Raw genomic sequence first — 27,953 nt, 5'->3', positions numbered from 1 at the left:
TTTTTACATCTCTTTTTTCATAGAAATGTGATTCATTTTGCAGCTCACTTGAACTAAATAATCTATAAAGTTTACAGGAATGAGCACCTGGGCGTGTTCCTGACAACCAAGGGTCATGGTTTAGTTAAGTGTACTCGACAATATAAAATAAAGCTTATTCAAAAAAATGTATACTTGCTATTTGATTTTTGATACAAGATTTGTACATGGTTTTATCATTTCTTGAATATTTTCCTTATGACAGAGGACTCTTTATTCAATAAAGCACAGTTTCAATCCATTGAGGCATTACGCCAAATTTGGTTAATATAAGAATAATTATTTGGAAGAAGAAAAAAAGAAATACAACAAAAAGCAATTGAAATTTACATGCTTACAAAGACGGATGATAAGTGGATAAACATTTAGTTGAAGTGGGCTACAAAATGAATCATATTTCCGAAAGTTTTAAGTGAGTGAAACGTATAATTCCATGAAAAAAGAGATGTGAAAGATCCCAACTAAATCCCCATATAAAAATCCTAACTAAAAACCCCTACAGTCAAGCTATATAAGTAATTTTTATAGATAATTAAATACCAGATCGTCGATACCTTACCAACAAGGCTTCTCGTCTTCGGCAATGCATCCCAAAACCATTAACGTAAGTACATACTGTTTTTTCATTATTTACTTAACGAAGTGAATTGCTTTATACATTAATTATAATTAAACAAAACTCCGTTTGCTTGTCATTTACAAAAGCTTTTTGTTAAAAGTCCATTCGGACTGCGTACACAAGTACTCTGGCTCTGATAAAAACAAGATGCTTGCATTTTTGATTGATATCTATGTAGTTTATTAAAATCAGGTCTTCAATCGGTTGGTATTACTATGGGTACCAATTGCACTCCATTGTTAGCAGATATATTTCTTTTTTCTTATGAAACAGAATTTATTCAAAGACTTGTACACGAAATAAAGAAATCACTCCCAGTGACCTTCACTCGACATTTAGGTATATCAACGACGTATTATCAATTAACAATTGTTACTTCCATTCTTACGTCGGCTAGATATATCTCTGTGAACTTGAAATAAAAGATACGACAGAGTCTGAGTAGTCTGTTTCATCTTTAGATATTTTACTAAAAAAAACATTAGTGGTAACCTAACAACAAAACTTTATGATAAGCGTGATGGCTTCAATTTTCCTACCGTCAACTACCTTACTTATGTAGCAATATACAATTTTAATCTGCATATGGAGTTTTTGTCTCTCAGTTTATTGGAAACGCGTAGGCATGCTCTAGATATGAAAAGTTTCTAAAACGAGGCAAGCTACTGACAAACAAGTTGATAAAACAATATTATCAACAGCCTCGATTGAAGTCATCATTTCGTAAGTTTTATGTTGATACACCAACCTTGTAAGCAAATACAATTTTCGACAAGGTCGAATACAAACATTTTTCATACTTATTGTTATGCCAATATTAATCACCAAATTGTCTACGGATTTTTCCGTTTTCCCCATTACGACAAAGAGTACATTGCGAGTGTGACCAATGAGTAGAGCAAGCTCACTCCTTCTTGGCACCTGATCCTATCTCTAATTTTTTAGAGGTCTGTGTTTTCTGCGTCTGTTTCATATGCATTGTATTTTTTTCTCTGGACTTATTATTTTAAATACGGATCGTTATCACAACATTTCATAATTATTTCGTTTTTCTTCAATTTAGTAGCATAAATTTTTTTTATTTTAGATTGATAATTTGTTTCTTAATTTTTTGAGTACAGAAAAGGTAGTTAGATTATTCTAAGTTGTTTCAATGTAATTTGAAATATTTTGAAATAACTCTGACTCGTATTTTCTTATATATTTCATTAGAAAGGCGTCAAAACAGAACCACAAACAAAACTAAGTTTAAAGCGCTATTGCATAAGAATAAGTTAGGCAAAATTGATAATTTTTTATATAAAAAATTCTAATAAACGAATTGACAAATTTTCGGGGTATATCATTTCGTGAGATTTTTATGAGGTAAACCCGCGACCAACCTTGATATGAAGAAAATAAATTTGTTTTTTTACTTTTCTTTATATTAATTTGAAGTTGCTGTTGGTCGTTGCCTTAAGCTGTATCCTCCTGCCTAAGATCGACGCTTGGTGGCTCGTCGGGAAAAATGGAAACAACCGTCAATGTCCTTGGAGAAGTATAGCCATAAAACAAAACACTTTGGTCAAGTGCAATACTTAATACTTAGTTATGATCCAAGTTCTTGTGAGATGCTCATTCAACACGTTCAGCTCGTTAAAGTACGAAGATGTTATTGCACCCCACTTTCGTAAATTATTCGAAATTTATGAATACATGAGGGTTCAAAAGGAATTTATTTTACTGTAGAATGAAAAAAAATCTATTGTTTCTTTTCTTAAATCCCCTCTATCTTGTCATGTTGAAGAATACGGATTTAAATAATGTTTTGTTAATTTTGCAATACAAACGACATGTAAGTACTCGGGTGATAGAGTTAAAAAAAAGTGAAATATGCGTTGTGTTTATATTCTTTATTTGTTCATATTTGTTTATATACTTCCTAATAAATAGCCTCCTTTTTAAAAATTGTAAATCTCTTGTTAATATATTCCGGTATAGATAAATTACACATAAGCTAAGAATGGGAAGATTGCTCACTTTATATCGAACTGTTGTACTTCTTTGACAGGTTTTTGTGTTTTAAATAAAATATAATCGAAAGTGAAGGAATTGATAAACTGGAACAGTGTATAATTGTGATATATCATATAAAATATTTATTGATCTTTTAGACCAAATTATGTAAATCACAAAGAAAGAATAATATTTTACACAATGGTAGTAAAAAATAACATAGATTTGAGTTTTTACGTGTTAAATTTTATGGTTTTCCCCTCTTATTCCTTCGCATATTTCATGTTTGTTTTGTTTGATACTTAATAGGAAGTGCTGACCCATATTACTTCGGTGACACAAACATGCGGTGTTTGGGAAAAGGAAAGCGAAGTGTACCCTCAAGAGGAGTCTGGGAGTTGACCCATCGCGTTATTTATTACAAAGGGTATTACTTCGAGTTTCTTGGTAAGTGTACAAACTGTTTTTACGTTAGAGTTTAATCTTTGCAACGGTAAATTTCTGAATATAATTGCTTTGAAAAAAAGTCAACTGCAATAAAAAAATATCAGCACAATGTATGAGACATAACTAATTTGACGATACTGTAATAGCCAAAAATAGGACTAAACAGTTTTAACAATAACATAAGAGTAATGATAAAATATTGAGTGATATTTAAACAGTTCCTAATGAACAATTTAATGACAGAAAAAAATAATTTTTATTGCACCCAAATTGAAATACATTCAGATGAATATTTATAAACGTAAAGACATTTCATGGAATTTTGAAAGACATTGTAAATTTCCTTTAAGCAGTATTAATCTTGAATTAAGATATGGCTAATATTTTTTTAAGATAACTCAAAGGCCTACATCGGAAAAAATAGGTTTGCTCATGATAGATGTCCCGGGGGTCTGGAAAGCTCGGCGGCTGGATACAGTGAACTGAGTCTCGAATGCATCAAGGGATGTGCCAGAAACTACAGGTGTAAATACGGATACTACACACTCCTTGGAAATAATTGCAACGTATTCGCCAATCGCATCTCCGCAGTCCTCTGCGCCAGTGGAGGACATTGTCCCTCCTGGTGTCGTGGAAATTGTAACGACGCTGAGGAACATTAGATCAGGATCGTATGAGCTCTAAAACAATGAAATGTATCTATTAAAGCACACTTGAACGATTTCTTATATAGAAAAAAAAAACCGAGAAGGAAAACTTTAATCATTTAATATTTGTTAGTTTGATAATGTATTGGCGCTTCTGATTGGTAGAAAAATATCTTTGATACCAGCATTAATAAAACTTGGGCCGGATCTACTTTTACTCAACTGTTCTGATTTAACACTATTTATAGAACGGAAATTTCCAAAATAAACACTGTTAACAAAATATGAGTTGTGTCTGTTTAATTGTTAGGAAACAAAATATAACTTTATAAATCTAAAATATTAAAAGTTTAACCCTAAAAAATAAGCAATACACATTATTTAATTTACTAAATAGGAAATAAAGCGTCTTCTCACGATTTCGTCTGCTTGAGATCAACATTTACTGCGAGGCTGACTGTTCCAAGTCCAGGAATAATTATAACGAACCTTTAGGCCTATACATGTGTATACTTTTACAGTGACACTGCTGTTCAGATTTGGTAAAGATCAATTTTAAATTAACCCACGAACATGATCAGTCATCAAAATAAGCATCGCAAATCTGTAAGTAATGTATCATAACGGAAATTCTATACAAATTGGTTAAAGTGTATGCGTTATATCTAAATAAAACGCTACTACTGACCACGGTGCGTCCGATCATTAGTATGCACTTGATCGCATTTACTTCTTAGGAGGAAAATGTTGTAGCGCAGTGTCCGTGCGTATAAAATGGGGGTGCGAGAAACACAGCTCTCCAGTAGTCATCTGGAAGCTGTCTTTCTGCCTCCTCTTTTATACAGGTAAGATAAATTATAACGCTTGTGCGCATTCTCAAAAGTAAAGTTAATAGATTCAGAGGGTTCAACTAATATTTTATTTTCAGAGATTTCTGTAATAAATATTATTGTAATTTCGTTGTAATTAATATTGATTTTTATTGTTAAAATGTCATATTAAATTAATAAAAGAGTAGTCATCTAGAAGCTGTCTTTCTGCCTCCTCTTTTATACAAACTGGGACACGGGCTATTCCCCGTGTAGAGGAGGAGACACTCCGGAAACACCTTGGCTAGGGCACCCCCAGGTGTGGCCATGTTGGAACAAAGATCTCGAGGATCTAAATAAATTAAATATCATAACACTCCATATATCCCCTAATGGACTTTTATAAAATAGTACTGGAGGCGTTATGATAAGTGCATCAACTCTTTCGACGTTTTCCAATCAGCAGATATATTATTTACGTATCTCACTATCTAGTAACCACAACATTTTCAAAAGTTGCACATACATACTATTATTTTTCGACATATTTTCGTGCACGATCGCGTCTTCTTGCATGGTTATGCCCAGTTGCATATTCAAGCGATCTCACTTGCATTGAAACCAGTTTTGACGAATACTGCTGCAAAGTTAACAATATCACAAGCCATCGCATGTATATTCCTTTAATTTTCAATTTAGCCGGTTCAGATTTCAGCTTTCTATTTGACTGTGTTTAATCCATTAAATATAGCTCAGTAGCTGTGCATTAACTGAAGGGGCATCCATTTTGAAAATTGTTGCTGTTATACGCGCCGCTTCGTTTACATTTCTTACATTTTTTAGCAATGACACTTCACATTTTATGATTAGAAACTGTTTTTGTTAAATGATAAGAAATAAATTTAACATTTTTTCTATTGATCGACGTAAAAAGGAAAAATTAACCGGGAAACTTTATCATCAATGCGTTTTCCTGTCAAGTTTTCCTTTGATACGCCAATCAATAGAAACAACTATTAATTTCATTTCTTAAATCATAATAATATTACTATTAATATCAGATTTATCTCAGATGACTTTCAATATACGATGAAACCACATTTCGCAACAAGCATACAATTAATACGTATCAAATTATATCAACATATTTGGTACATGTATCATTTATTAAAGTATTTATGGAGACTACATGTAGTCAGCCAACAGATTTACCTTATTCATTTTTAATTTTTGTTAAATATGAATCATTAAATTTTGAAAGATGTAGTCTCACAACTGCAATGGTGTGTTTAACAGCGTAAGTATAATATCAGACCGTGATTCGGTTTGAATCGCGAGGAGAGTCAGTCATGTTCTTCGAGAAACACTGAAGGAAGATTGTGCTCATACTCACCAGATTTGGTGATTGGGTGATCTGTGTAATGTTTAAATATCACTCAATCAGTGCAATTTAATAGGGAGAAAGAACGTAAATGTAAATATTCTAATTTACATGTAACTATATATAAACTATATGTAAAGAAAAAAATAATATATTTAACTTTAAAATTCGAATATTTTCCTGAACCTTTACACAGAGCTCTTCTCTTAATGAGATCAATTTTTGTTCTAATTAAATGTGTGTCCTTGGGATGTACACTGTACTTACACTGCAGTAACAAAGAAAACCGGGGATTCAAAAACACACTTTTAGGCATTCTTGAGAGGCACTTGGAAAACCCTCCGAGTCCCCCGATGGTCGCACTGATTTTACTGAGAAAAATCGTGAAAGAAACTGATGTCATATGTTCTGTAGTTTACGGTTTATATTCTAGCTCGATTTTTTGTCACGACTCAATATATGAGATAAACATATTCTTATAGTCCTTACAATTTTGAATTACCCGATGAATCAAATTAAAAACAAACCCATAGAATTTAGAAGAAAATTAAATTGGATATTCTGTGTATAATACTTAGAACACTAATAATCGAAACAACAATGTTGGATTGATATGTTGTAATACAAATAACATGTCAACTATATAGTTGTTATATTTTAGAATTAGGAATTCGGCAATTTTGAACACATCCTAGGAAATACAAAAACTCTGCTATTTTTGATCGGTCTTCAGCATTCAACATATCAAATGAACGAGTGTAGGAGATTTTTCCTTTTGTTTCCAACGGTGCTCCCAATAAAACGTTAACGCAATGGTCCTCAGGCATCCTTAGGTATACGAAAATAAACTGAAAGATAAATTGCTTTCAGAATGATTATTTATGACAAAGCACATTTAACATGTCAGATACAAGGGAAAAAAAGAAGAAAACTCAGAAAGGTAGAAGGGTGTGATAATTTGAAACAAGAGGCTCACACGCCTTGACGGTCACCTGAGTACCATAACCCATAGACGGACAAACCTGTAAGGGAGTCCCAAGTTTGCATGTTAAGCTTTTGGAGTCTTAACCCTAATCCAAAAATCCTCTGACTGTTACTTCCGCTTTTAATATTTGAACCCCTGCTCCATGGACTGTGAATTTTACAATTTAAGAAGATGACATTATGGAAATAATTAAGTACAGAAGAAAATATTAGAATTATTTATACATTTTCAATATGTGGTCATGTTGGCCCTATCCAAGGGCTTGAACCCCTGACCCAGAGGTCATAAAATTTAAAATTTAAATAGAGGGCTTCATGGACATCATAATAATGCATTCATTCTATCTCCCTCCGCTGTAGAAGTACAGAAGAAGATCTAAGATAAACTAGTAGACTAATTATTCTCGAACAATTAGAAGTCTTTCCACCTCATTATTTTTTTTGTTTAGAATATTTTTCTTTTAATTCAATTGATGAAATATTTTCTTGAAATTTTAATATTTTCAGGGGCAATAACTGCTAGGAGGCCTCAGATCCTTTCGGTATGAATAGATTGAAAAACTCTCTAAGTGTACTGAAGAAATTGGTTAAAGTTCCAAGTCTCTATCTCTGTTGGTTTTAGAGGAATTGCGATAACAAGCATTTGGTACAATAGGTACTTCTTTTCTATGTTAAAATTGGAATCCCTCTTTGGGCCCCACTGGTCAGTATTGGTTCAGGGGTCACGATTTTAACAATTTAGAACCTACGTCATTTGAGGATGCTTGCATCTTATTTCACAATTTACATTCCTCTTACCATAGAGATGCTTCACACCAAAATTGGAAACTTAAATCTACACTATCTCAGGATGCTTTCACACAAGTTTCAGCTTTTCTGGCCCCATGGTTTAAAAATTTTTTTTTTTAAAGATTAACTCTATGTATTCCTACGTAAAACTTCGACCACCATAATGGCCCCATCTTACCTATGAGGACCATGATCTGAAAAAACTTAAATCTACACTATCTGAGGATGTTTCTACACAAGTTTCAGGTTTTCTGGCCAAATAGTTTTCGAGAAGAAGATTTTTGAAAAATATCAACAAATTTTCAATAAATCCTAATTATCTCCCCTTGGAAAAGGACGTGGCCCTTTATTTTAACTTTAATCGCTTCACCTAATGATGCTTTGTGCCAAGTTTGGTTGAAATTGGCCCAGTGGTTCTGGAAAAGAAGCCGAAAATGTAAAAAGTTTAGACAGACAGATGGACAGATGGATGGACAGAGAGACACCGACGGATGCCGGAAAAAAGTGATCAGAAAAGCTCACTTGAGCTTTCAGCTCAGGTGAGATACAAATGTTACATATTCTATTTATTCACTCTGGTATACACATGCATGCAAATGTATATGTAAGGTATTACATGTTAAAAAAAAAAATAGTAGTTCCCGATAGATGTTGTCAAGGGGGTGTGTCCCCATACCAATGTATGTTATACAATATGATACATGTCCCTCCATCTGTATCAGCCAATCAAATTAGGGATTACAACCAAAATTAAATTATTTATTTCTAGTTACAGGATAATATGGATTTAAATGATTTAAATTCATTGTTTAATGATTGTCTTCTTACTGATTGGAAGTCAATGCTAAAAAGTCATTTTTATTTTTTATTTTTTGTGTATGTCTATAGATACATATCTACGGTCTGTCTCAGATTAAGAAAAACTTCCAAAGTTTACACACGGAACTATACAAACGACCGGGTAACTGTGACAAAGTGTGAAAACTGACCACCCGTGTATGTGTGTTTGAGCCTAGGAGTAAACAGAGGCAATCACTGATAGGGGATATACACTGTTAAAACAAAAAGTCTGATTTTTCACTTTTGATAAAAAAAATCATTACTGGTACTGTACCAGTTATCGGCTAAGACCAGTTATCGGCTAAACTGAGGGTTCGGACCTATAGCACGTGAATATCCGAGATTTTTTAGTTCAGTCATCTGTTTCTAATAAAGAAAAGTAAGTTTGCTTGAAAACTTTCTTCAATATGTTTTAAACATGAGCTTTAACGATCATTGTTTACCGCTTATTTACATCTTTGCACTTTCAGCTGTGGGGGAAGTGACGTAATAAGTTAAAAATAGAATATGACCTCTTTGTGATACGTAATTATATCCCTTCTTTGATTTGACATATAATATCAATACATATAACATTTATAAAGAAAAGGAACTCACTAAATTCCGAGAGATTCATGGCGCAGTTGAACGCCTGATTGTATAATTATGCATTGATAAGCGTACGATTGTGTGTATTACCGTATGATGATAAAAGAATAATTTTATGAGTTTAATTTATGTATAATAACCCCTATGACCAATAGGCTGACCCTGCAAGGGACATAATTCAATCAATACTTTGCAGAATATAAAATCAACATGTACAAGGATTTTACTATGTTATTATCACGAAGCCGATAACTGGTACAGTAAATCATGAAACCTAGGCAAATTCGGGGCTTGCAAAAAAGCACAGAAACAATATGTTTTGGGTTCTAAATGATGATATAATCTAACCGATGGATAAATAAGGAGTTCACAATTTAAAGTATGAAAAGTTTTATTCCAATATATCAAGAAATAAGGAAACACGAAAAGAAAACGTAAAATTATAGCCGATAACTGGTACAGTGCCAGTATGGCAGGGTGCATCGGGATTATATATTCATTTAAAATCTGTCTTAAGTTTATATTTCTTTACAAAGGTCTTCATACATGTAATGTTCGCCCAAAAACAGGATTTATAATATCTGTTTTGAGATAAGGCACATTTGTAAGATGAATGTTATCTTATTTGCCCTGCCTGGAGCCCCAAATTTGGTTCAGGGGTCATGATTTTTACAACTTAAAATTTTCTTTTTATATACAAGCTTTTATGTAAATATTGGCATTTTCTGGTGCAGTGGTTCTTGAGAAGAAGACTTTTAAAGACATGCACCATATTATCACTGTTTCGTAATTATTTCCCCATTAAAAAGGGTTGTGCCCTTTATTTTAACAATTTAGAATCCCCCTTTTCATAAGGATGCTTTGTACCAAGTTTGGTTAAATCTGGCCTAGTGATTTCAAAAATGTGAAAAGTTTACAGAAGGATGGACCAACGGACAACGAGTGTTCAGAAAAGCTAACTTGAACCTTCAGTTCAGGTGAACTAAAAAGTGATCACATAAGCTCAGGTGAGCTAAAATACATGGGACTTACTAGGATGGCTTTGATAGGGGTCTGATTGACTGGCTCCATAATTTACTTTATGCCATTGATTTTTTGAAGGTTTCAGATTTGTCGTAACAAAATTAAAGTTGATTGCACTTACTTTGGTTTCCATACAGATGATTCCCAGAGAGTTTGGTTTCAATACAGAAAAATTTGTCTCTGCAAACAATTCCAATCCAACTTGTCCTAAGACTCTGGGGCCAACTTGTTCTTCTAGTGATACAGAGACCGAAGTTTTCATTCTTACTGGCTTTCTTTTCACCTGAAGTAACAACAAGAAAGCATTTAATGTATTTATTGTAGATATAGATTTTGCTAACATGACATTACTCTCCTTACAAGCAGTCTTTTTATCTAAATAATTATTCTTGGTAAAACGTTCTTTACTTCTTATATTTCTTGTTTCAACAATATGACATCTTAGCATAAGAGATACATCTCCATTAAGTCTGCAATTTTTATTCTGAATTAGGTAAGCAGGAGTATTATTCATAAATATGTTCACTTTCCAGTGTCTTTGTCTGTAAATTCCTTATTTCATATGAGTATGTAATTCCTCGATTCCCCGAATATAAAATCATGAGCACCAATTATCTGTTAGCTCACCTAAAACAATGTTAAAACGTACAAACTTAAAACTACCATATTTAGGGATACTTCCTCACAAGTTACAGCTTGCGCAGGTAGGTTAACGCAAACCTAAGTTTAATGATCGTCTATATTATGGTCATTTTAAATATTGTTTATTTTTATGAAAACAGAAAATATAAATATCAAGTCCCACTGTATCACATGACAGATAAACCAATGCCGAAGTACGCTTATTTAATACATATACCAAAAATTTAGATGAGTGTCAGTTAGGATATAATCAGGATAATACAGGCATGGATATTTTGTTCGATAAGCGAGTGTTACAAGGTAAGCAGACAGACATTTATATCACTAGAAAAACAAAATATCCATGCCTGTATTATACTGATTATATCCTTACTGACCATCATCTAAATCTTTTGTATATGTATTAAATAAGTTCTATTTCGGCATTGTTTACACTGCATTCCGATGATTTGTCTTGCAACATTGATCTTCTCTATTAAACATGATTGCGACTTGATCAATGTTAATTATACGTAATAAAAAGAAATTGAAGACATATTATTCAGTTAGAAAAGTTTTTAGTGACAATTTATGCCTGCAGTTTTTATAATTTGAACCAGAGATAAAGTTAAAATTGACATGTTTCAAAGTAAAACATGCCATCATGCTGGTTATTGTGACAACAATGATCAGAGGAAATTTTACTCAATCATTCGCTGAAAGTTGCCTTATCATACCCGCGTGGGGAATTGGATAATTTTTGATTTTGAATAAGAGGACACAATTGCGCTTTTAAATAGCAACTAAACAGATCGATTTAATTTTGAAAATATAATGTCTTTATTATACAATAACAAAAGTAAAGAATCATTATTTCCAGTGAACTACAAACCGGAGGTACACGGGAGGCTATGCTCCCCTCTTATAAGTTCAATTTCATAAAAAAAATATATGCTCTTTTAATTTCTTTCATATTTTTATATTCTCCAAAATTGCTTTTTAAAAAATGTTGGTATCTAGTTTTAGCTTTTTAACTAAATGTTATCAAAATCAAGTATCAGCAAGAAGAATTTAATGGTACTCCTTGTTTTCACAGAATTTGCGTATAAATAAGGTTAATCAGTCCAAAACTAGCACACGTCTATGTGCGTAACAAATACATAATTTTTTGGAGTTGAACGTTCATGTTCAATCTCCCTTAGTCATCACGCACTTTTCATGCACAGTAATTTGTATTGATTATATAGTGTGTTTTATTTTACTACACAAGACCCTGTGGCTGCTCACATATATGTTTTAATGACAGATAATAATGACTGAAATTGTGTTATTTTCTTGAATGAATGTAAAGTAAGATGAATTTTGGTCAGAAAAGCCCACAGATTTTACCTCAATAACAAAGAGTATAGTGTCCTGTATGTCTGTCACTCCAGCAAATGGCTCCAAATGTAGAGAGTAAGCTAAATCTGGTGTACTGCTTACTGTCTTTCCATTAAAATACATGGTTTTTCTTTTCACTGCACTAAAAGAAAGTGAATGAAACAATTATTGCAACTACAGGCAAATCTCAAAATCTGGAACTTTAAGGGACCTTGATGAAAACTTGAGAGATTAAGAATTCATGTGATTGAGAGTTTGATAAAATCCAGAAACGATTAATATTCTGACCATTTTGGTTTTTAAAGGACAGTAACTCAGTCTGGTAGTTTATCTACACTGTATGGAAGGACAGCATAAAACATGCAGTTTTACACATATCAAACAACCAAACTTGTCCTTGAAATTTACAAGGACTTGACACTCTGAACTAACTTCCTGTAACATGTGTTCTGCGCAAATATACAGTGAATTTTTACAATTTGCAAGAATTGAGAGTGTTTCCCTGGTGTTATAAAAAGTCAAAATTGATAGATCATCATTTTCATACCTTACAAAACTTAAAAGCTCTGCTTTCTTATTGGTGGACAGTGAATAATGAATATTTAAAAAATCGAAAAGAACAATGAGTTCGCCAAATTTGGTAAATAAGGATATATTCAAGACTGGATAGGGCTTCCAATAAGGTTTTCACAGAAGATATTAACATTCACCATTTTTCTTAATGAAATAGTCACAAATATTCATATTGTATTAAAAACAAGGCTAAGGTCGGTATCGAAGTGTCGCCAAACTCTACTCATGATTTGAATGTCATGTCCTCTCTTACATTCAGATTATAAGAAAAAACAATGAAAAAAAGTCATCGGCCAGTCTTGGCACAAAAGAAATAAACATAGGCTACAAAAACTGAAGTGAAAATCAGAGCTGGATTTTTTTTTTTCATGAAGGGCATTGACTTTATAAGAATAAACTAGAGGCCCATGGGGCCGCATTGCTTACCTGAACAACAAAAGTTTTATATGGGTGTTCAAAGGATATTGTGCCATATGGCCTCTAGGTAGAAAAACAAACAAGAGGCCCATGGGCCACATCTCTCACCTGAACAACAGTTCCTTGTAACATTTTATTTCGCAGCATATGCTATTTCTTTTTTAAACTTTGAACCTCGCCTAGGGCCTCAGTATTAGTCAGGTGGTCACAGCTTTATTGATTTAGAATCTACACAATTTAAGAATTCTAACAATTTTGAATACTTTTTATGTTAAACTTTGATCCCCACCTGGGGACCTGGTTTTTATCTGACGGTCACAATTTTTACAATTTTGAATATTCACTATATAACAAGATTTTGTTAATTAATTGGCATTTCTGGTGCAGTGGTTCTTGAAAACAAAACTTTCAAACATTTTTTCTACCTATTGCTATGTTAAACTTTGGACCCCACCTGAGGCACCTGTTTTGGTCCGACGGTCACGTTTTTTACAATTTAGAAAATTCACTATATAAACAAGCTTTAGTGTAAATGTTGGCATTTCTGGTGCAGTGGTTCTTGAGAAGAAAAGTTTTAAACATTTTTCCAACCTACTTCTATGTTAAACTTTGAACCCTGCCTGGGGCCCCACTTTTTGTCCAAGGGTCACGATTTTCACAATTTAGAATCTTCAATATATAAACTAGCTTTTGTGTTAATATTGGCATTTTTTAGTGGAGTTGTTCTTGAGAAGAAAATTTTCAAACATTTTTCCAACGTATTTCTATGTTAAACTTTGAACCTTGCCTTGGACCCCCGTTTTGGCCCGAGGGCCTAGATTTTTACAATTGAGGATCTTCACTTTATAAACAAGCTTTTATTGGCATTTCTGGTGCAGTGGTTCTAGAGAAGAAGATTTTTAAAGACACACACCCTATACTCACTGTTTCGTGGTTATTTCCCTTTTGAAAAAAGTTACGCCCTTTATTTAAACAATTTAATATTTCCTTTCTATAAGGATGCTTTGTACCACTTATATACATCTTGGTATAGAGTTCGAGCCATCAATGCACTGGAATTCTTTTTAAACACTCAACTTGTTTCTTTATTCCAAGTAAGTTTGCAATAATTTTGTAAAATGCATGGATACCCTCTAAAAATTTCATTTCATTTATAAAGGTTGAAAGAACTAGAGACGAGCTCGTTGCAAGCAACGATTAGGTCTTCCGTTGTAGCTGCGTCATACTTGTGACGTAATACAAAAATTGATACCTGACCATGGTGCAATATTAGATGTATAAACACTGTGTAAAAGAAACAAAGTACATGTATATAAGCAAATACAGATCTTTAAAAGTTGTCCGAAGTTTGATTCGCCGCATGTTGTTTTTTTGCATGTGCATTTTTTTTTGAGAAACTTATCTAATCATCATAATTGACTCAATATACACAGAATATGGACGACGATTATAATCACACAGTGGGTATGACCGGTATGAACGTAAAAAGACCAAACATTTTACTCGCATTTTTTATCAAAAGCAAGGGCCAATGAATCTTTTAGAATGTATGCGGAGATCCTGGAAATTTTACAGGGGGTTCTGAAGAATAATTTTGTTTTTTGAGGGGGGGGGGGGGGGGGGGGGAGGGGGGCATGCGCGGATAAGAAAAATTTTCCTTGGGTGGGGGTTGAGTGTCTGACGGTTATTTAAGTTTGCCTGGGGATGTCCGAGGCATATTTTTGTAATTTTATATTGTACATGTAATGGAAAGAAATTTTGCGGGGGTTGGGGTGGGGTCTGGAACCCTCACCCTACTCTTTTAGATTCGCGCATGGGGAAGACCGATGCCGGTAATTTAACGGTAATTTTAACCATTTTTATTTAATTAATCATTTTCAAAATTATCGGAATTCCAATATTACCTTTAAACGCAGTTAAAACTTAAAATACGAACCATTTAGTCTCGTTAAGTATTCGGCCAACATGCGTCCGCGTACGAAAGAAATGGCAATATTCAAGAAATTTGGATGGACGATCTGGGTCCTAGGTCGTCCATCCGATTCTTTTTCAGACTAAGAGCTACAGACCTGCACTTAGAGAATGTCAAACTGATTATGTCAATTTATTTTGTCTCAAAGAATCAGTTTTTTTTAATCAATAAAGTTTTACCTTAAAAAAAAGAGAAATCGGGCACAATTTTCAATGTTAGCATTTTACAATAAAGGTCTAATAAAATTTTGAATGAAGTTTCAAGATACTACTCTTCGTTGTTTTATACGAAATATTGCATGGAAAAAAGATTTACATCGCATATTTTTAAATTACAAAAGGATATACAAAATGAACTTAGATTAACCGCTAACAAACAAGCATAAAGTGAGACTGAGAACTAATTTCTTCTCTTTTTTATTAACATCAAAATATATCCAAGAAAAAATCTAAATATTTTTTTTCCTTTATATGCGTTAATGAAAACGTTGATCAGCAAGGGCCGGTTCTATGTCGTGCAAGCACCTACTTAATAGATTGTTACACGGATCTACCACGATGACAAATATCGAAAAGGCAATATTGTGGGTGAAGGATGAAAGTGTAGTTTGTTTTTTAGGTTTATTTTTGATAATTATATTTATCTGGATCAATTTGGTCTGTTGGTTTGTTTTGTTTATTGAAAAGGGGAATAAAGAAAATAAGTTATTTCCGTTATGAAGTCAAGCATATATTTTCATATTATCATTGACTTAAAACATGTTGGAAAAAAGAAATATTGTATCAAGCAGTTAGTTATTATGCGCAGATCATGCATTCCTCTATGGTTTTCACAATTGCATGTATCAGTTACTACACGTATTTGCTTACGGAGAAATAAATTTCCAAAGAGATGATATAGTTATCAGTTAAGTTCCAGATTGTCTTCTGCACATGCAAGCACGTGTGTAATCCTGATTTAAAAATAGGTATAATGGCCGGGGGGGGGGGGGGGGGGGGGGGAGGGGGGTCATCGCAACAAAATTGTGTAATAACGTACAAGAGTGTACATTGTTAATTAATAATTGATGTTGAATTGTTATTAACAAACAAAATGATAAATTCATAATAACATACACTAAAATGCCAGGGAGTTCTGCTGGACGCGATTTCATTTGTCTTCAATTAATAGGGTGTAAGGATGCCCGCCTACTTAATACATATGCTCACGCGTCAACCGATTAAAAATGACTGTATTTTGGATTTATAAATCGTTCTAAAACATTCGATCTGATATATCGTTGTTAACAATTCAAAACTTTGAACGATTAAATTTGTTTTTATACCTACCCCGACCCTCACGGAAAAATCCATTCAGATCAAGGGGCTGGCGTAGTATGTATATAACTTCAATTTCAATCCTAATTTCCTTATTTTTATATAATTTTTTTTACATCCTTGATAATTCAATTTTTTATAAGTAAATTTTAAAAAAATTAGTTGCTGTGAGAAAAAGTGTGTGTGTGTGGGGGGGGGGGGGGGGGGGGGGGGGGGGGCACCCACTTGAATTAATAATTGCCTGACGATGCATCTTTAATGTGTCAACATTTATATTCATAATTGATGAAAACGTTATATGGGATGTAATAAGCAACAATGAGCAAGAGTGTTCAATTAAAAGGGCTTTTCACATTGCACGTGTGTAATCCTGATTTAAAAATAGATTGCCATATTTGAAAGGTCAAAAAAAAAAAAAAGAGGGAGGTGTCATCGCAACAAGATGATACACATTGTCTAAGTAGTACAATGTAAGTAATAGTTTGTGTTGGATTATCATCATTAACAAAGAATCATCAGTTTGGATTAATTAAAACAAATATAAATTCATATAATTGGAATATTTACTTTTATTTAAAATGCCCACCTTTCCAAAACTTTTCTAAATATGATCGCATTTGTACTAGTGCCAGATGATGTAGCGCACCCATTACAGAGGTCACATCAAGTTCCCTGGGACGACAATAGCTTTTACCATTGCATTTCACACGCATCATTTATTCAGCAGATAAATTATTCCCATTCTTTTGTCATATCCTATCATTTAGACCTTTATTTTAAACATCAAAATCGATAAACAGTTAAGAATTTATAAACATCAAAGACATAAAATTTTTTACCAAAATATCAATTTTTATAATAGTTTGTCGTAATTATTCTGAGTTATTTTTTGTTTCTTAGTGTTTCTTTTCTATCAAACATAGACGCACTTTCTCATTGCTGGAGACTTGAGTTTCCTTACCTAAACCTAAACGGCAAAACGCTTAATAATGCAGTGCACTCTGCTGTTGAAATAGATGTGAATTAAATAGTGACGAGATAAATGTGTATTAAATACAGTTGTATACGCACGGAAAACGTTCAAAAAGTCCTTGTTTATTGACAAATGATGAATTTTGCACATATTGGTTTTTATCAAATGACACCCCCCCCCCCTTTTCAAATTGCTGGATCCGCCTCTGGATACATGTACATTCCTAAGATGATTTAAAAATAATGAAATGATTTAATTTCCAGTGATGTACAGGTACATGCACTCGATCGAAGAAAAAGATTGAAATTGCTTCTAAACTCTGCACGTTCAGTTTAATAGTTTATGATCCGCAGCGAAAATTAAATTTCATTTCTTATAAGATAGCCTAATTGATACATGCATGCTTCCATTGAATAAATTTGGGTAGTCAGGCAAGCTTTTCGGAAAGCTATTGCTTGTATAATATTAAGGTCAGACGCGACCTTCATGTATCTTCCATTTTTTCCTATCTCCACAATGTGAAGATTTCCACTTTGTTATTTCATAATTAAATCTTTATGTAATATGATTTTTTTGGTTTGAATATAAAGTGTTCAAATTAAAATATATAGTATGACTTTACTTATAAGCATTCAAATGCATTTTGCGTGCTATTTTAAGGAAAGTTCGAAATATTCTAGCTCCAAAACGAGCCTGGTAATGTACTCTAAATTTTTTGGAATTAACAGGTTTAAATGTTAATAAATAAGGAATGAAATATCAAGGAAAATTATATAAAATTGAGGAACGTCTCGTCTGTCCTTAATTAAAATAATATAAATATACATCATAAATCCCATATCAAACGACATATAACCACTTGAATCTGCGCGTCTTTTATGGAATTTATGAACAGCTGCAAATTCTAAGGTAATGTTAGCTGCAAGTCTGTATAGCCCTTGTATGAAAAATTTCGGATGGTACTCAATTTTTCCAGACGGAGAGCTACATATATGCAGCTAAGGTAACTAATAATGCTTCCGATGAAATACTTTGTTTAGTAATGCAAGGTTTTAAGAGAGCAATACTTATTTGTTTAAAAAATAACACCCTAATACTTTGCATTTCATTCGCTGTTTGTAGAACAAGCAGAACCAGTATCAGTTCGATCCCTACCGTATGTACATTGTTCGAATTTAATAGCCCTTGCATTGCATTGCAAATACAAAATATCTTTTAAAAATTCAACACTGAAAGTGTTTATCTATATGGCTATTAATCTATATGTACATGTACACATAGTGTACACATGTGATTCAAAATACCCCAAACGGAAAAATTCACTTATTGAGTCTACATTTTATAGAATTTGCAAAAAATACATTGCGGGTCTGAATGTTTGTTAATGTGTCAATCTATCAATATACAATATCGTTTTTTATAAACATTGAACAACATTTTTTCCATGCCATTATTTCCACGGAAGATAGCGAGTACAATTATAAAGCACAATTTAGTTAATTATCTCTTTAATATTGTGTACTAGTATGTAATAAATAATTTATAAATTGCTGCCGAAGGTTGTTTGGTATTTTCGTTTGTAGATGCATTGCAAGTAAAAAACGTGAAACGCGGGGCAAGTCATAATTAATATCCCTAATACCCGTTACTTAAAAATAGCGGGCTTGGATTCAAATATTATCGTATACGAATATTAAGTTCACTTTTTAAAATCATCTCCACGATGATAATATTATATCTATCGGAAATCAGTATTTTGTTTTGCTTTAAAGGAAATGTTATATCGGGAGCAATCACGCGTTCGTTTAAATTGCCAGCGTACATTTGTCATGTCAGTAATACACATTGTGCTTTATATGACGGCCGTGTATACGTACTGTAGAAAAGTTGAGTTTAATTACCATGCATTCGAACCATTTTATTTACACATCTCCCAGTACTGAAACAATTCAAAATGTCTCTGTTACAGTAACAAAGTGGGGCGTTAAACATGTGTACGTCCAGCTCTACAAGCATATGCACTGTCGTCAAGGCGACGGCCTGAATACAGCTAGCGACTCTTCTATCGATCGGTTACCTGAGTCTCGTAATGCATTTAAATATAGAAAGGGGCACAGTTATGAAACAAACAACAAAAATAAGGTCAAAGAGGTTCATCATTATGAAATGAATATGTACATATGAATAAAAACATTTGGGAACTTTATGTAGAATTATTTTTGCGCGCTGCATGTATCAGTTAGTGCATTACAAAAAGCCCTTTCATAACCTCCTAAACGTGCACACCCCCACAAAAATGGACCGAACTGACAACAATTGTTTCTGCAAATACTGGCTATAAATTACGAAAACATTAAATCGAATACCACGGAAGGATTCAAAATTAATTTCTTTACAACTTTGCTTCAATAATGCATTAGAAATTTTTATTCCTTTACAAGTTATTGACAAGAAACTTTTGACGCATCTAACTCCCTAATTATAGGGGCCAGCCCCTTTTTCTGTATACCGAATGAAAGGTCTTGGTAAGACCAAGATCTTTTAAAATACATGTTATAACAAATTTTTATCAGGTAAAAAACTAACACGGAAAATACGCGAATTTTTTTGAATTTTTTTCTTACCTTTGTTTCAACATCTATACCACCCCTTTTATTTGCATTTAAATAATAATTAAAATATATCTCGCACAAATTCAATGTATTAGCTTCCAAACCAGCCCATCTTTGAGACTCTGCCAGTCATCGTTATAGCTAAACCCCCCTGGACAAAAGAAGTCGTAAAATTTTACTAAAAGGGGAAAAACTCAAAACCGGATAGGGATTTTCCTCAACTAAAATATGCAACGACAACATCCCGCGGCATGTTATCAGTCCTGAAAATTTCAAAACAATCGGTGAACAAACGAGCGAGATATTAAGGATCAAAGTTGGCGTCTAGAAGAAAAAAAAAAATAATAAGAAATTTGAAAATTTTTCAGAATAATAGTAAGGTCTTCCGTTGGAAACGGAAGACCTTAAAAATGTCATTCTTATGGGTACAGTACCGATCAGACCCAACCTAACACCAGAGTAAACCCCAACTAAACCCTGGGTTTACTTTCTGGGTTTACTTTGGGTTTACTTTTTGAAATTTTGGGTCCACTCGGGGTTTACTTTGGGTTTATTCCGGGTTTACTTTGGGTTTACTCGAGAATTGATTTTGGAGTCAACTATAGTGTGAACTATAGTCGCACTGGAGTGTGAAGCAGACCTGTATTTTATCTTATCATCCCATTGCCTGTGATTCCTACCCTTTGTATATTCCGAATACACATGTAGCGTCTGCTTTCAGGGTATACCTCTGATCGGGGTTTACTCTCTGTGTCCACTCTGGGTTTACTTGGGGTTTACTCTGGGTTTACTCTGGGTCCACTCTAGTAAACCCAGAGTAAACCCAGAAAGTAAACCTGGGGTTTAGTTGGGGTTTACTTTCTGTTAGGTTGGGTCTGATCGGTACTATATATCCCTGTAACTATTTTTGGAATAGGTAGGACAACAATGTAGTGCCTTTAAGCAAAAAAGTTTTTATACTTGCAGAGTGTATATACATTTATTGGGACATTTTAAATCAAAATGCTTGATCACATGTCAGAAAAGAGGATTTGTAATTTTAAGGTGGCTCACTACACCTTGGAAAATCTTCTCAAATCAGCAGAAAATTACTTGATTATGATAAATATTATACATGTAATGGATAAGAAGCATTTAAGTCAAATAGGCAAAAAAATGTGCAATTTTGGATGAAAAATTACATTTTCGAAAATTTAATTCTGTAATCAGTAAACATGAACAAAAGCTCCGGGTGGATTCGAACTCATGATGTGCGGTTCAGAAGCCCAATACTTTAACCATTGGGTTACGACGATATCGCCATCTTGTGACTTAGTGTCTTAAAAAGTATAAGTCTGGGTGTAGTGAGGTACCTTAAAAATAAGTGTCAAAATTGAATTATCATTTAAAGAAAAGAATTGAAATTGTTTGATGTACACCTTTTCCAAAACTGTGAAATTCCCTACTTTTACTTTCATTTTCAGAGTTTTTCAATACAGACGCATTTTGCCGGAAAACAAATCTGACTTCCAACCACGAAATTTTAACAGGAAAGAGACAATTTGATGAGGTCCCTCATTGCTGATTGAAAATTAGGGCCGGAGCTATGAACCATAACGTTAACATTACCGCCTATGGAAAATGCATTAGTGGACTATACCCTTATGATGAAAAAAAAATTGAGGCTAAGGATTGGAAAACCTTAAGGGTCATGAATAAAAATACATGGTTACTTTCTTGAAATGCATTTATTGAGCTGTATTTAGTCGGGGCAAGAAAACTTGACAAAGGGCTCGGCTTGCTGAATCCTCTTCACATTTTTGACCCGAGCTCAAATTAGCTTATCCATCTACTTCTACTCTCTGGATCGGTCGGGTGTGTGGAATGACAGCTCTGAGTTTATCCTTCTTTATCTATTGCAAAAGGGTACGCATCATACAGCAGTACTTGTTTCACCTTATCCGTCACCATTTTTGTTTACACTCTCAACCAACCTTAGCCTAGTTCTAGATTCCGAAGCCCGGCTTGTGAATATTCTTTTAAAATGGAGTGTACTTATTAACATACTTACTCTGGCTCTAGGAAAAACAGTTGTCCAAATATAGAACAAAAGTGTTGAAAGAATTCTTCATCGACAGCCTCATACACCTCAGCGCATTCAATTTCTTCACTCTGTTTTTGCTTGCTAGGATCTATACCCATCCTTGAGGTTACTGCCCCTTCCTCTATGGGATACAATGATCTTTTGATCAGCTTCAATGTTTGGTAAGCAAACTTCTTAACTGCTGGAAACCACCTCCTGCTTAACCTGGAGTTATATATAAATGAACATTATACTAATTGAACATTGATTTAATACTGATTAGTGATATAACGAGAGCATTGCCAGGTAGAGCATTTCCTTGACAGGAAATGCTCTTCGGACATGTTGTGAATCATTATCAAGTTATCTCATTTGCTATTGTGTTAAATTGTTGTATAAGTTTGAGTTGTATATATTTAAAAAAATTGTTGGATATCACAAGTAATAATTTACTATTGATCACTAATAACTTTAAAATGGAATTGGGGTTCATACTTCTTAAAGTATCAAACACACCAAATGTAACTGTGAGGTACCACTCACACCCCGAACCCCTGCCATAAGCGTTTGAAAATAAACAAATAATTTGATGCAGTTTTAATTAAAGTTAATTGAAAGTGTCGTAAATGGCATTTTTGTCTAAATGTGCAGACAGTAAATTTGAAATACCTGACAAAAGTATAGCCAGAAATCCAAATCACGCACACTTACGATTAGCTTTTAAATTTGAGGATAATCTACATGGTGGTTGTGAAGAAGGTTTATTAAAAACCCACTAATTTTGTTAATATTCCCACTCCAGTATTGACCAGGAGCAACAGTTGAACTTTGAACCCCTCCTGGGGCTGCAGTATTGGTCAAGGGGACTATAATTTGAAGAAATTAGAATCTACACTATCTGAGGATACTTACATAGCAAGGTAGTTCTTGAGAAATAGATTTTAGGTTTTTCCCTTATATGTTTTTCTATGTTGAGATCTGAAAACTACCTACTTACATTAAGTTTCATACTGACCCACTGTCCCAGTAAGAGCACATCAAATAAACCAAATTTAAAGTTGGCTTCATATTACTTACATATCCTTCAAATCAAAATTTTTCTCAGCATTCTCAGACTTTTGCACATCTCCTTGTATGTCTTTTATCATCTGCTGTTCTATGTCCACTTTGTTTTTATACATATGTTTTCGCAATTCACGAATGTTCTCCAAATCATAAGAGAAGACAACATTTTCTTTGAGAAGATGCGTGAAAGTATTTACACACTTGCTGAAATCTGGACAATGAGGATAATTCTTCAGAATATCTTCCTTTACTTCCATCATAAAATCTTCATAAATCTCGGGTTTCTCATCAAAGAAAATATTGATTTGCTTCAAATCAGAATATTTCCATTTGCTAGCAGGAAAATTGCCATCCTTTCCACCAGAGAGCACACTCTCACAATAGTCTGTATCGGAGGGGTCATCTATATAGGGTTCTTCATCAGATTCCAACAGGGTTTCTTCTTTTTTCTGTCTTTTAAAAGGTACTTCTCCACTAGGACCTGGCATTTCATCGGTGGTAGTCTTTGAAAGAGAAACAAGAATGCAGATGCAAGTAAACGTAGAAAATTCTGCATGGTTATTAATTTCATTAAATACACAACAGAGTCCAAACTTTTGCAATAAATTACAATCACTGAGTAATGCACATGTCCTTTGAATTCCAAGATCTAATACCCCCTTCTCTTTACTGACAACTTCAACATAAATTTTTGCGGCTATGTTAAGGCTGCCCGATTAATTTCACAGCGATATGTAGAAAGTCACTTGTCAGTACTTCATAAGATATGAGGTCATAGTTAACTTTGACGTCACGATCTGCATTCCTTTCGATCGTTCTTAGGGAATGTATCGTAACGTAATAAGTGATATTCATTGTGCATAATAAAACCGCTTCATTCCTTTACATAGACACTGTTGTAAATACTAGTGATACTAAATTCAATATCACCGATATGGAGTATAAAAAAATCAACAGTTTTAAAGCTTCGTAATAGGTAAATAACTATTCATAAACTAATGGTTTTGAGACTCCCCCTGCTACGTGTAATCTAATGAATGGTGATATGTAAAAAATGTAGGCCTATGTGCATATAAAAAAAACGGCTTGGCGTAAGTGAAAGATAAAAAAAATCTTAGTATATTTCACGTGAAATCGGGAGAGAAAATAAGTACCACTGTGAATCTTGCTGGGGGAAACCTACCGATTGACCCGATTTTGTGTAAATCGAGCATAAAAGGTAAAAATGTGCCTAATTTTAATGGCGGTGCAAAATGTTTTGACAATATTTCAAATAAACGAAATATTTATATGAACCCCCAGCAAGAACTGCAAAATACATTACTTATCGAAGGATTTTTCATAAAAATATTTTTGATTTAATGTCATTATTCACTTGTGCCGATGCGATTTTTATAGATTATTTACCGTGTTAGAATACACCCGTCACGTGCTTAAGAAAAATATATAACGTCACAAAAATACATCAAATATAGTGTTGGATGCCACTGTTAACTTATGTAATAAAAGTTTAAAGAAACTCACTTGGTTAAAGCATTTTTCGATAATTAAAATAGTATCATTTTTCGATATATATTTAGCTTCGGACAGCCTTAACATAGCCGCATTACTTACTTTGTTTTTATTGGCAGAGGAGCATTGTTTTTTAGAATCTTCTGTGCGTCTTTTCCTTCTCTTACTAGTATGTATTGTAAAGGCTGTCAGGGTTTACAGAAAGACATTATTGAACCTATTAAAAAAATGCGTACTTATTAAACATTTTGTAAACAAAGATAATCAAAGATTACAAAGCTCACCGAGACGAGGCATCACCTTTATGAGGCATCACCTTTGTGAGACCACCTTTATCATACTATATGAAAATCATAATTAATGATCTTGAATATTCATGGATACTGTAGTGTGTTTTGACACATATCATATATATCATATGTTAAAAATTGTATGATAAACATATGTTCATTTCACACGGTATTGTAAGATATATATACAATGTTTATCAATAAAATACTATGAAATATGATATCGCATTCTATGATACTATACAATATAAATCATATGATACAATATAATACTGTTTTAAAATTGAAAAAAAAAATTCTTTTTTTAACATAGGAGGGGGGAAGATCTATGATGAGTCAATTTTAATATGTAAGTTAAAGTAAAAATGTCTACTGCAAAAAAAGGGGATGGACTGATGTTACAATCACTTTATAAGAGGAGATACAGTGCAATGAACATTTATATTAAAATTTTTATTATTCCACAACATTGTATCTGAGATTAAACTATTGTTCTACTTATAAAGAAATAAATTTTAACAAATCTTATAAACTATGAATAATGAAAATTTACTGAAAAATAGGTATGTTTTATTTTATTTTGCAATCAAATTCATTTACGTTGTTAATTTCATTGTTATCGATTTATCATATTTCATTGTTTGATCACATGTATTCTCTTTTGAGAAGTGGACAGGCATTGCCTACAAGTGGATGTATAGGCTATGCCTGTCCACTTCTCAACAGGTTGGGATCCCTCGATTGTCTCTGAAATGAGGGATATTTCCTTTAATCTGTTAATGGTCAAATAAATATCTCGTGTATGCGAGACAATATTAACACCTTTTGTTATTTAAAGCTATGCATGCTTTATAAGCACACAGGCACCTGAATTTTTATCAATCAGTCGCTTAATAAGTCATACATCGAAAAATTATACCCCTACTATAGATAAATACACGTGTATTTATATATAGTAGGGGTAGAATTTTGTATTTATATATAGTAGGGGTAGAATTTTTCGATGTATGACTTATTAAGCGACTGAATGATAAAAATTCAAGTGCCTGTGATAAGCAAAAGCGCGAAATTTCTGATACAGTACATGTTCAGGAAGATGCTGTGTTTGCCCCAACGGTCGCACCGTAAAACATATTAGTTTTAAAACGTAATGAAACATTCAGAATAATGTTGATTTAGATATATAGACATTAGTAAAACTGTTGTCATTACTTACAAGTTACTGGTCTATCATGTCACTCTATATCTCCTGAACACTGTACTGTGTACAGTAAGTGAGTACGAGTAACGTCTTCACGGAGCCGAGGGGTGCCGAGTGCCTTTGGTCAATCGGGGGCATAGACATTTCGAGGTCCGGAAGTTTCGGAACCGGATAAGACGTTCCAGGACCTGCATAAAATCTTAAAGGTGGGATACAACCACAGGGGCCAAGCCCGTTTTAACATTAATTTCAATATTTATGGTTACATTGAAAGTAATGTTAAAACGGGCTTGGCCCCTGTGGATACAACGTAAAACGTTATTTTATGGATCGTTAAATTATCATATCTTAAACAGGATTTCGTTGTTCAAAGAAGGATATAAACTCTCAATTATTTTACACGATTTGTTGCAGTATTTTTATGAGAAATTGGAAAATCTGGCCCCGAGTTTATAATACTTTTTTCATACTCGTACTCAAGTTATAAAAGATTTGGAGTATACGTTTTCCGCTGAGTACTATAAAAAGTATTTGGAGTATGCTCCAAAAGCCGGTGGAGGAAATACGTCTCTGGAGTAAGGCAGAGCACGGTTCTAACTCATGTAAATAGTCCTGGCATGTAGGCAAACTGCGCATGTATTCAGATATAAGTTATTTATCAACAAAATATGTAATACATTATTTACATGCACATATGCCCTTTTTCATCTGCAAGCATGGAGATGTGTCGGCATCTATAATTTTGGAATTTTTGAGAATCAAAGACGAATAATCCAGTGATTTTGACAAACCTATCAACAACTTGTGATTATGTCAAATTTAAAAAAAAAAAGAGAGAAAGGGGCGTAGATATTAACAACTTTTAAAAGATTGAGGCAATTAATGGTCTCTCTCTCTCTCTCTCTCTCTCTCTCATAATATTTTAATTAATACATGTAAATTAACTTTTTCGGACTTTGTGTTAAATGCTACAAAAACTTATCCTCTATTTCGACAACTGTTTTTAAAACATTTTAAAGTTCGTGCAGTCTTGGAGAGATAGCAGTGAGTGGAAGTTATTGCATTTTATAAGGGTTAGCAGATAATATATAACTTTTAATTGTTTAATACTTTACTTCATCATGTTCATAAAAAAAAATATTTTTACAATCCCCTAAAAGCGACTGCACTGTTGATTATAGGGTAGATTTTGCTTTTTCACTAACTAATACTTGTACATGTACTGTTGCAAGGCAAAAAAGTATCGAAAACTTGTTTGGTGTTGATGTTACGTGTAGTAGTTATTTGATCTTTCAGTGTATTTTTATTTTTGAAAAAAAAATTGCCATCAACGGATCAAGTAATTAAAGATAATTTTGATATAAAAAAAGATCATTTAAAATCATTTAGACCATGAATAACTGTTGTGAGTATGACACTACAGGTAATTTGTAATTTCCATTTAAGTTAAAAAGAAGTAATTATAACAAAAATTAACTAACCCGTCAGACTGTCTCCCGGTGCCTAGTACATGTAGTGGTAATTGCATATACTTTTACTGCCTTATGCATACTTTTGTAAAAAAAAATACTAAAACAAAACAAAACTTTCAGTGAAAGTCCTTTGAAACACTCACTTCCACTAACTTGATTTGTATTATGTTTATTTATACGTAGTATTATGTTTATTTATACGTAGAAAGTATAGTGATCGTAGTCCAACTTTGGTGTTATTTTTTAAATAATACAATAATGAACCTTGTTAAATTGATTGAGTTGATGAAATTCAGCTTGCAATCTTACATAAATCATGAATCGGT

At 33.2% G+C, this 27,953-nt stretch overlaps 2 protein-coding genes across 2 annotated transcripts; one reads left to right on the top strand and one right to left on the bottom strand.

Moving 5' to 3' along the window:
* The first annotated feature begins 491 nt into the window (after window positions 1–491).
* Window positions 492–6,193, top strand: LOC128180105 (uncharacterized). Its single transcript, XM_052847969.1, has 4 exons — window positions 492–643; window positions 2,096–2,195; window positions 2,963–3,100; window positions 3,494–6,193. Exons 1-4 carry the CDS (start codon window positions 623–625, stop codon window positions 3,760–3,762), a joined length of 528 nt encoding a protein of 175 aa, XP_052703929.1. The 5' UTR covers window positions 492–622; the 3' UTR covers window positions 3,763–6,193.
* A 347-nt stretch (window positions 6,194–6,540) lies between these two features.
* Window positions 6,541–26,305, bottom strand: LOC128180104 (uncharacterized). The gene is made up of 7 exons (XM_052847968.1): window positions 26,171–26,305; window positions 24,767–24,881; window positions 23,165–23,655; window positions 22,076–22,312; window positions 12,172–12,304; window positions 10,283–10,444; window positions 6,541–6,785 (listed from the first exon to the last, which is right to left on the bottom strand). The coding sequence occupies exons 3-7, from the start codon at window positions 23,638–23,640 to the stop codon at window positions 6,588–6,590; spliced, it is 1,206 nt and encodes a 401-aa protein (XP_052703928.1). The 5' UTR covers window positions 23,641–23,655; window positions 24,767–24,881; window positions 26,171–26,305; the 3' UTR covers window positions 6,541–6,587.
* Between the last annotated feature and the right edge of the window lie 1,648 nt (window positions 26,306–27,953).

The sequence above is a fragment of the Crassostrea angulata genome, chromosome 4, assembly GCF_025612915.1.
Source record: "Crassostrea angulata isolate pt1a10 chromosome 4, ASM2561291v2, whole genome shotgun sequence".
NCBI lineage: Eukaryota > Metazoa > Mollusca > Bivalvia > Ostreida > Ostreidae > Magallana > Magallana angulata.
Note: the sequence above shows the minus strand (reverse complement) of the source record. Positions and strands in the feature narration are given on the sequence as shown.

Bases quoted from the DNA above. Each gene is read 5' to 3' on its own strand.
- LOC128180104 (XM_052847968.1), bottom strand. From the start codon at position 23,640: ATGCCAGGTCCTAGTGGAGAAGTACCTTTTAAAAGACAGAAAAAAGAA. The intron at 22,313-23,164 runs GTAAGTAATATG...ATATAACTCCAG, and splicing joins AATTTTGATTTGAAGGATAT to GTTAAGCAGGAGGTGGTTTC. The intron at 6,786-10,282 runs GTAAGTGCAATC...TTTATCTTTCAG, and splicing joins TCATCTGTATGGAAACCAAA to TTTATTTTCGTATACCTAAG.
- LOC128180105 (XM_052847969.1), top strand. From the start codon at position 623: ATGCATCCCAAAACCATTAAC. The intron at 644-2,095 runs GTAAGTACATAC...ATTAATTTGAAG, and splicing joins TGCATCCCAAAACCATTAAC to TTGCTGTTGGTCGTTGCCTT. The intron at 2,196-2,962 runs GTATAGCCATAA...GATACTTAATAG, and splicing joins CCGTCAATGTCCTTGGAGAA to GAAGTGCTGACCCATATTAC.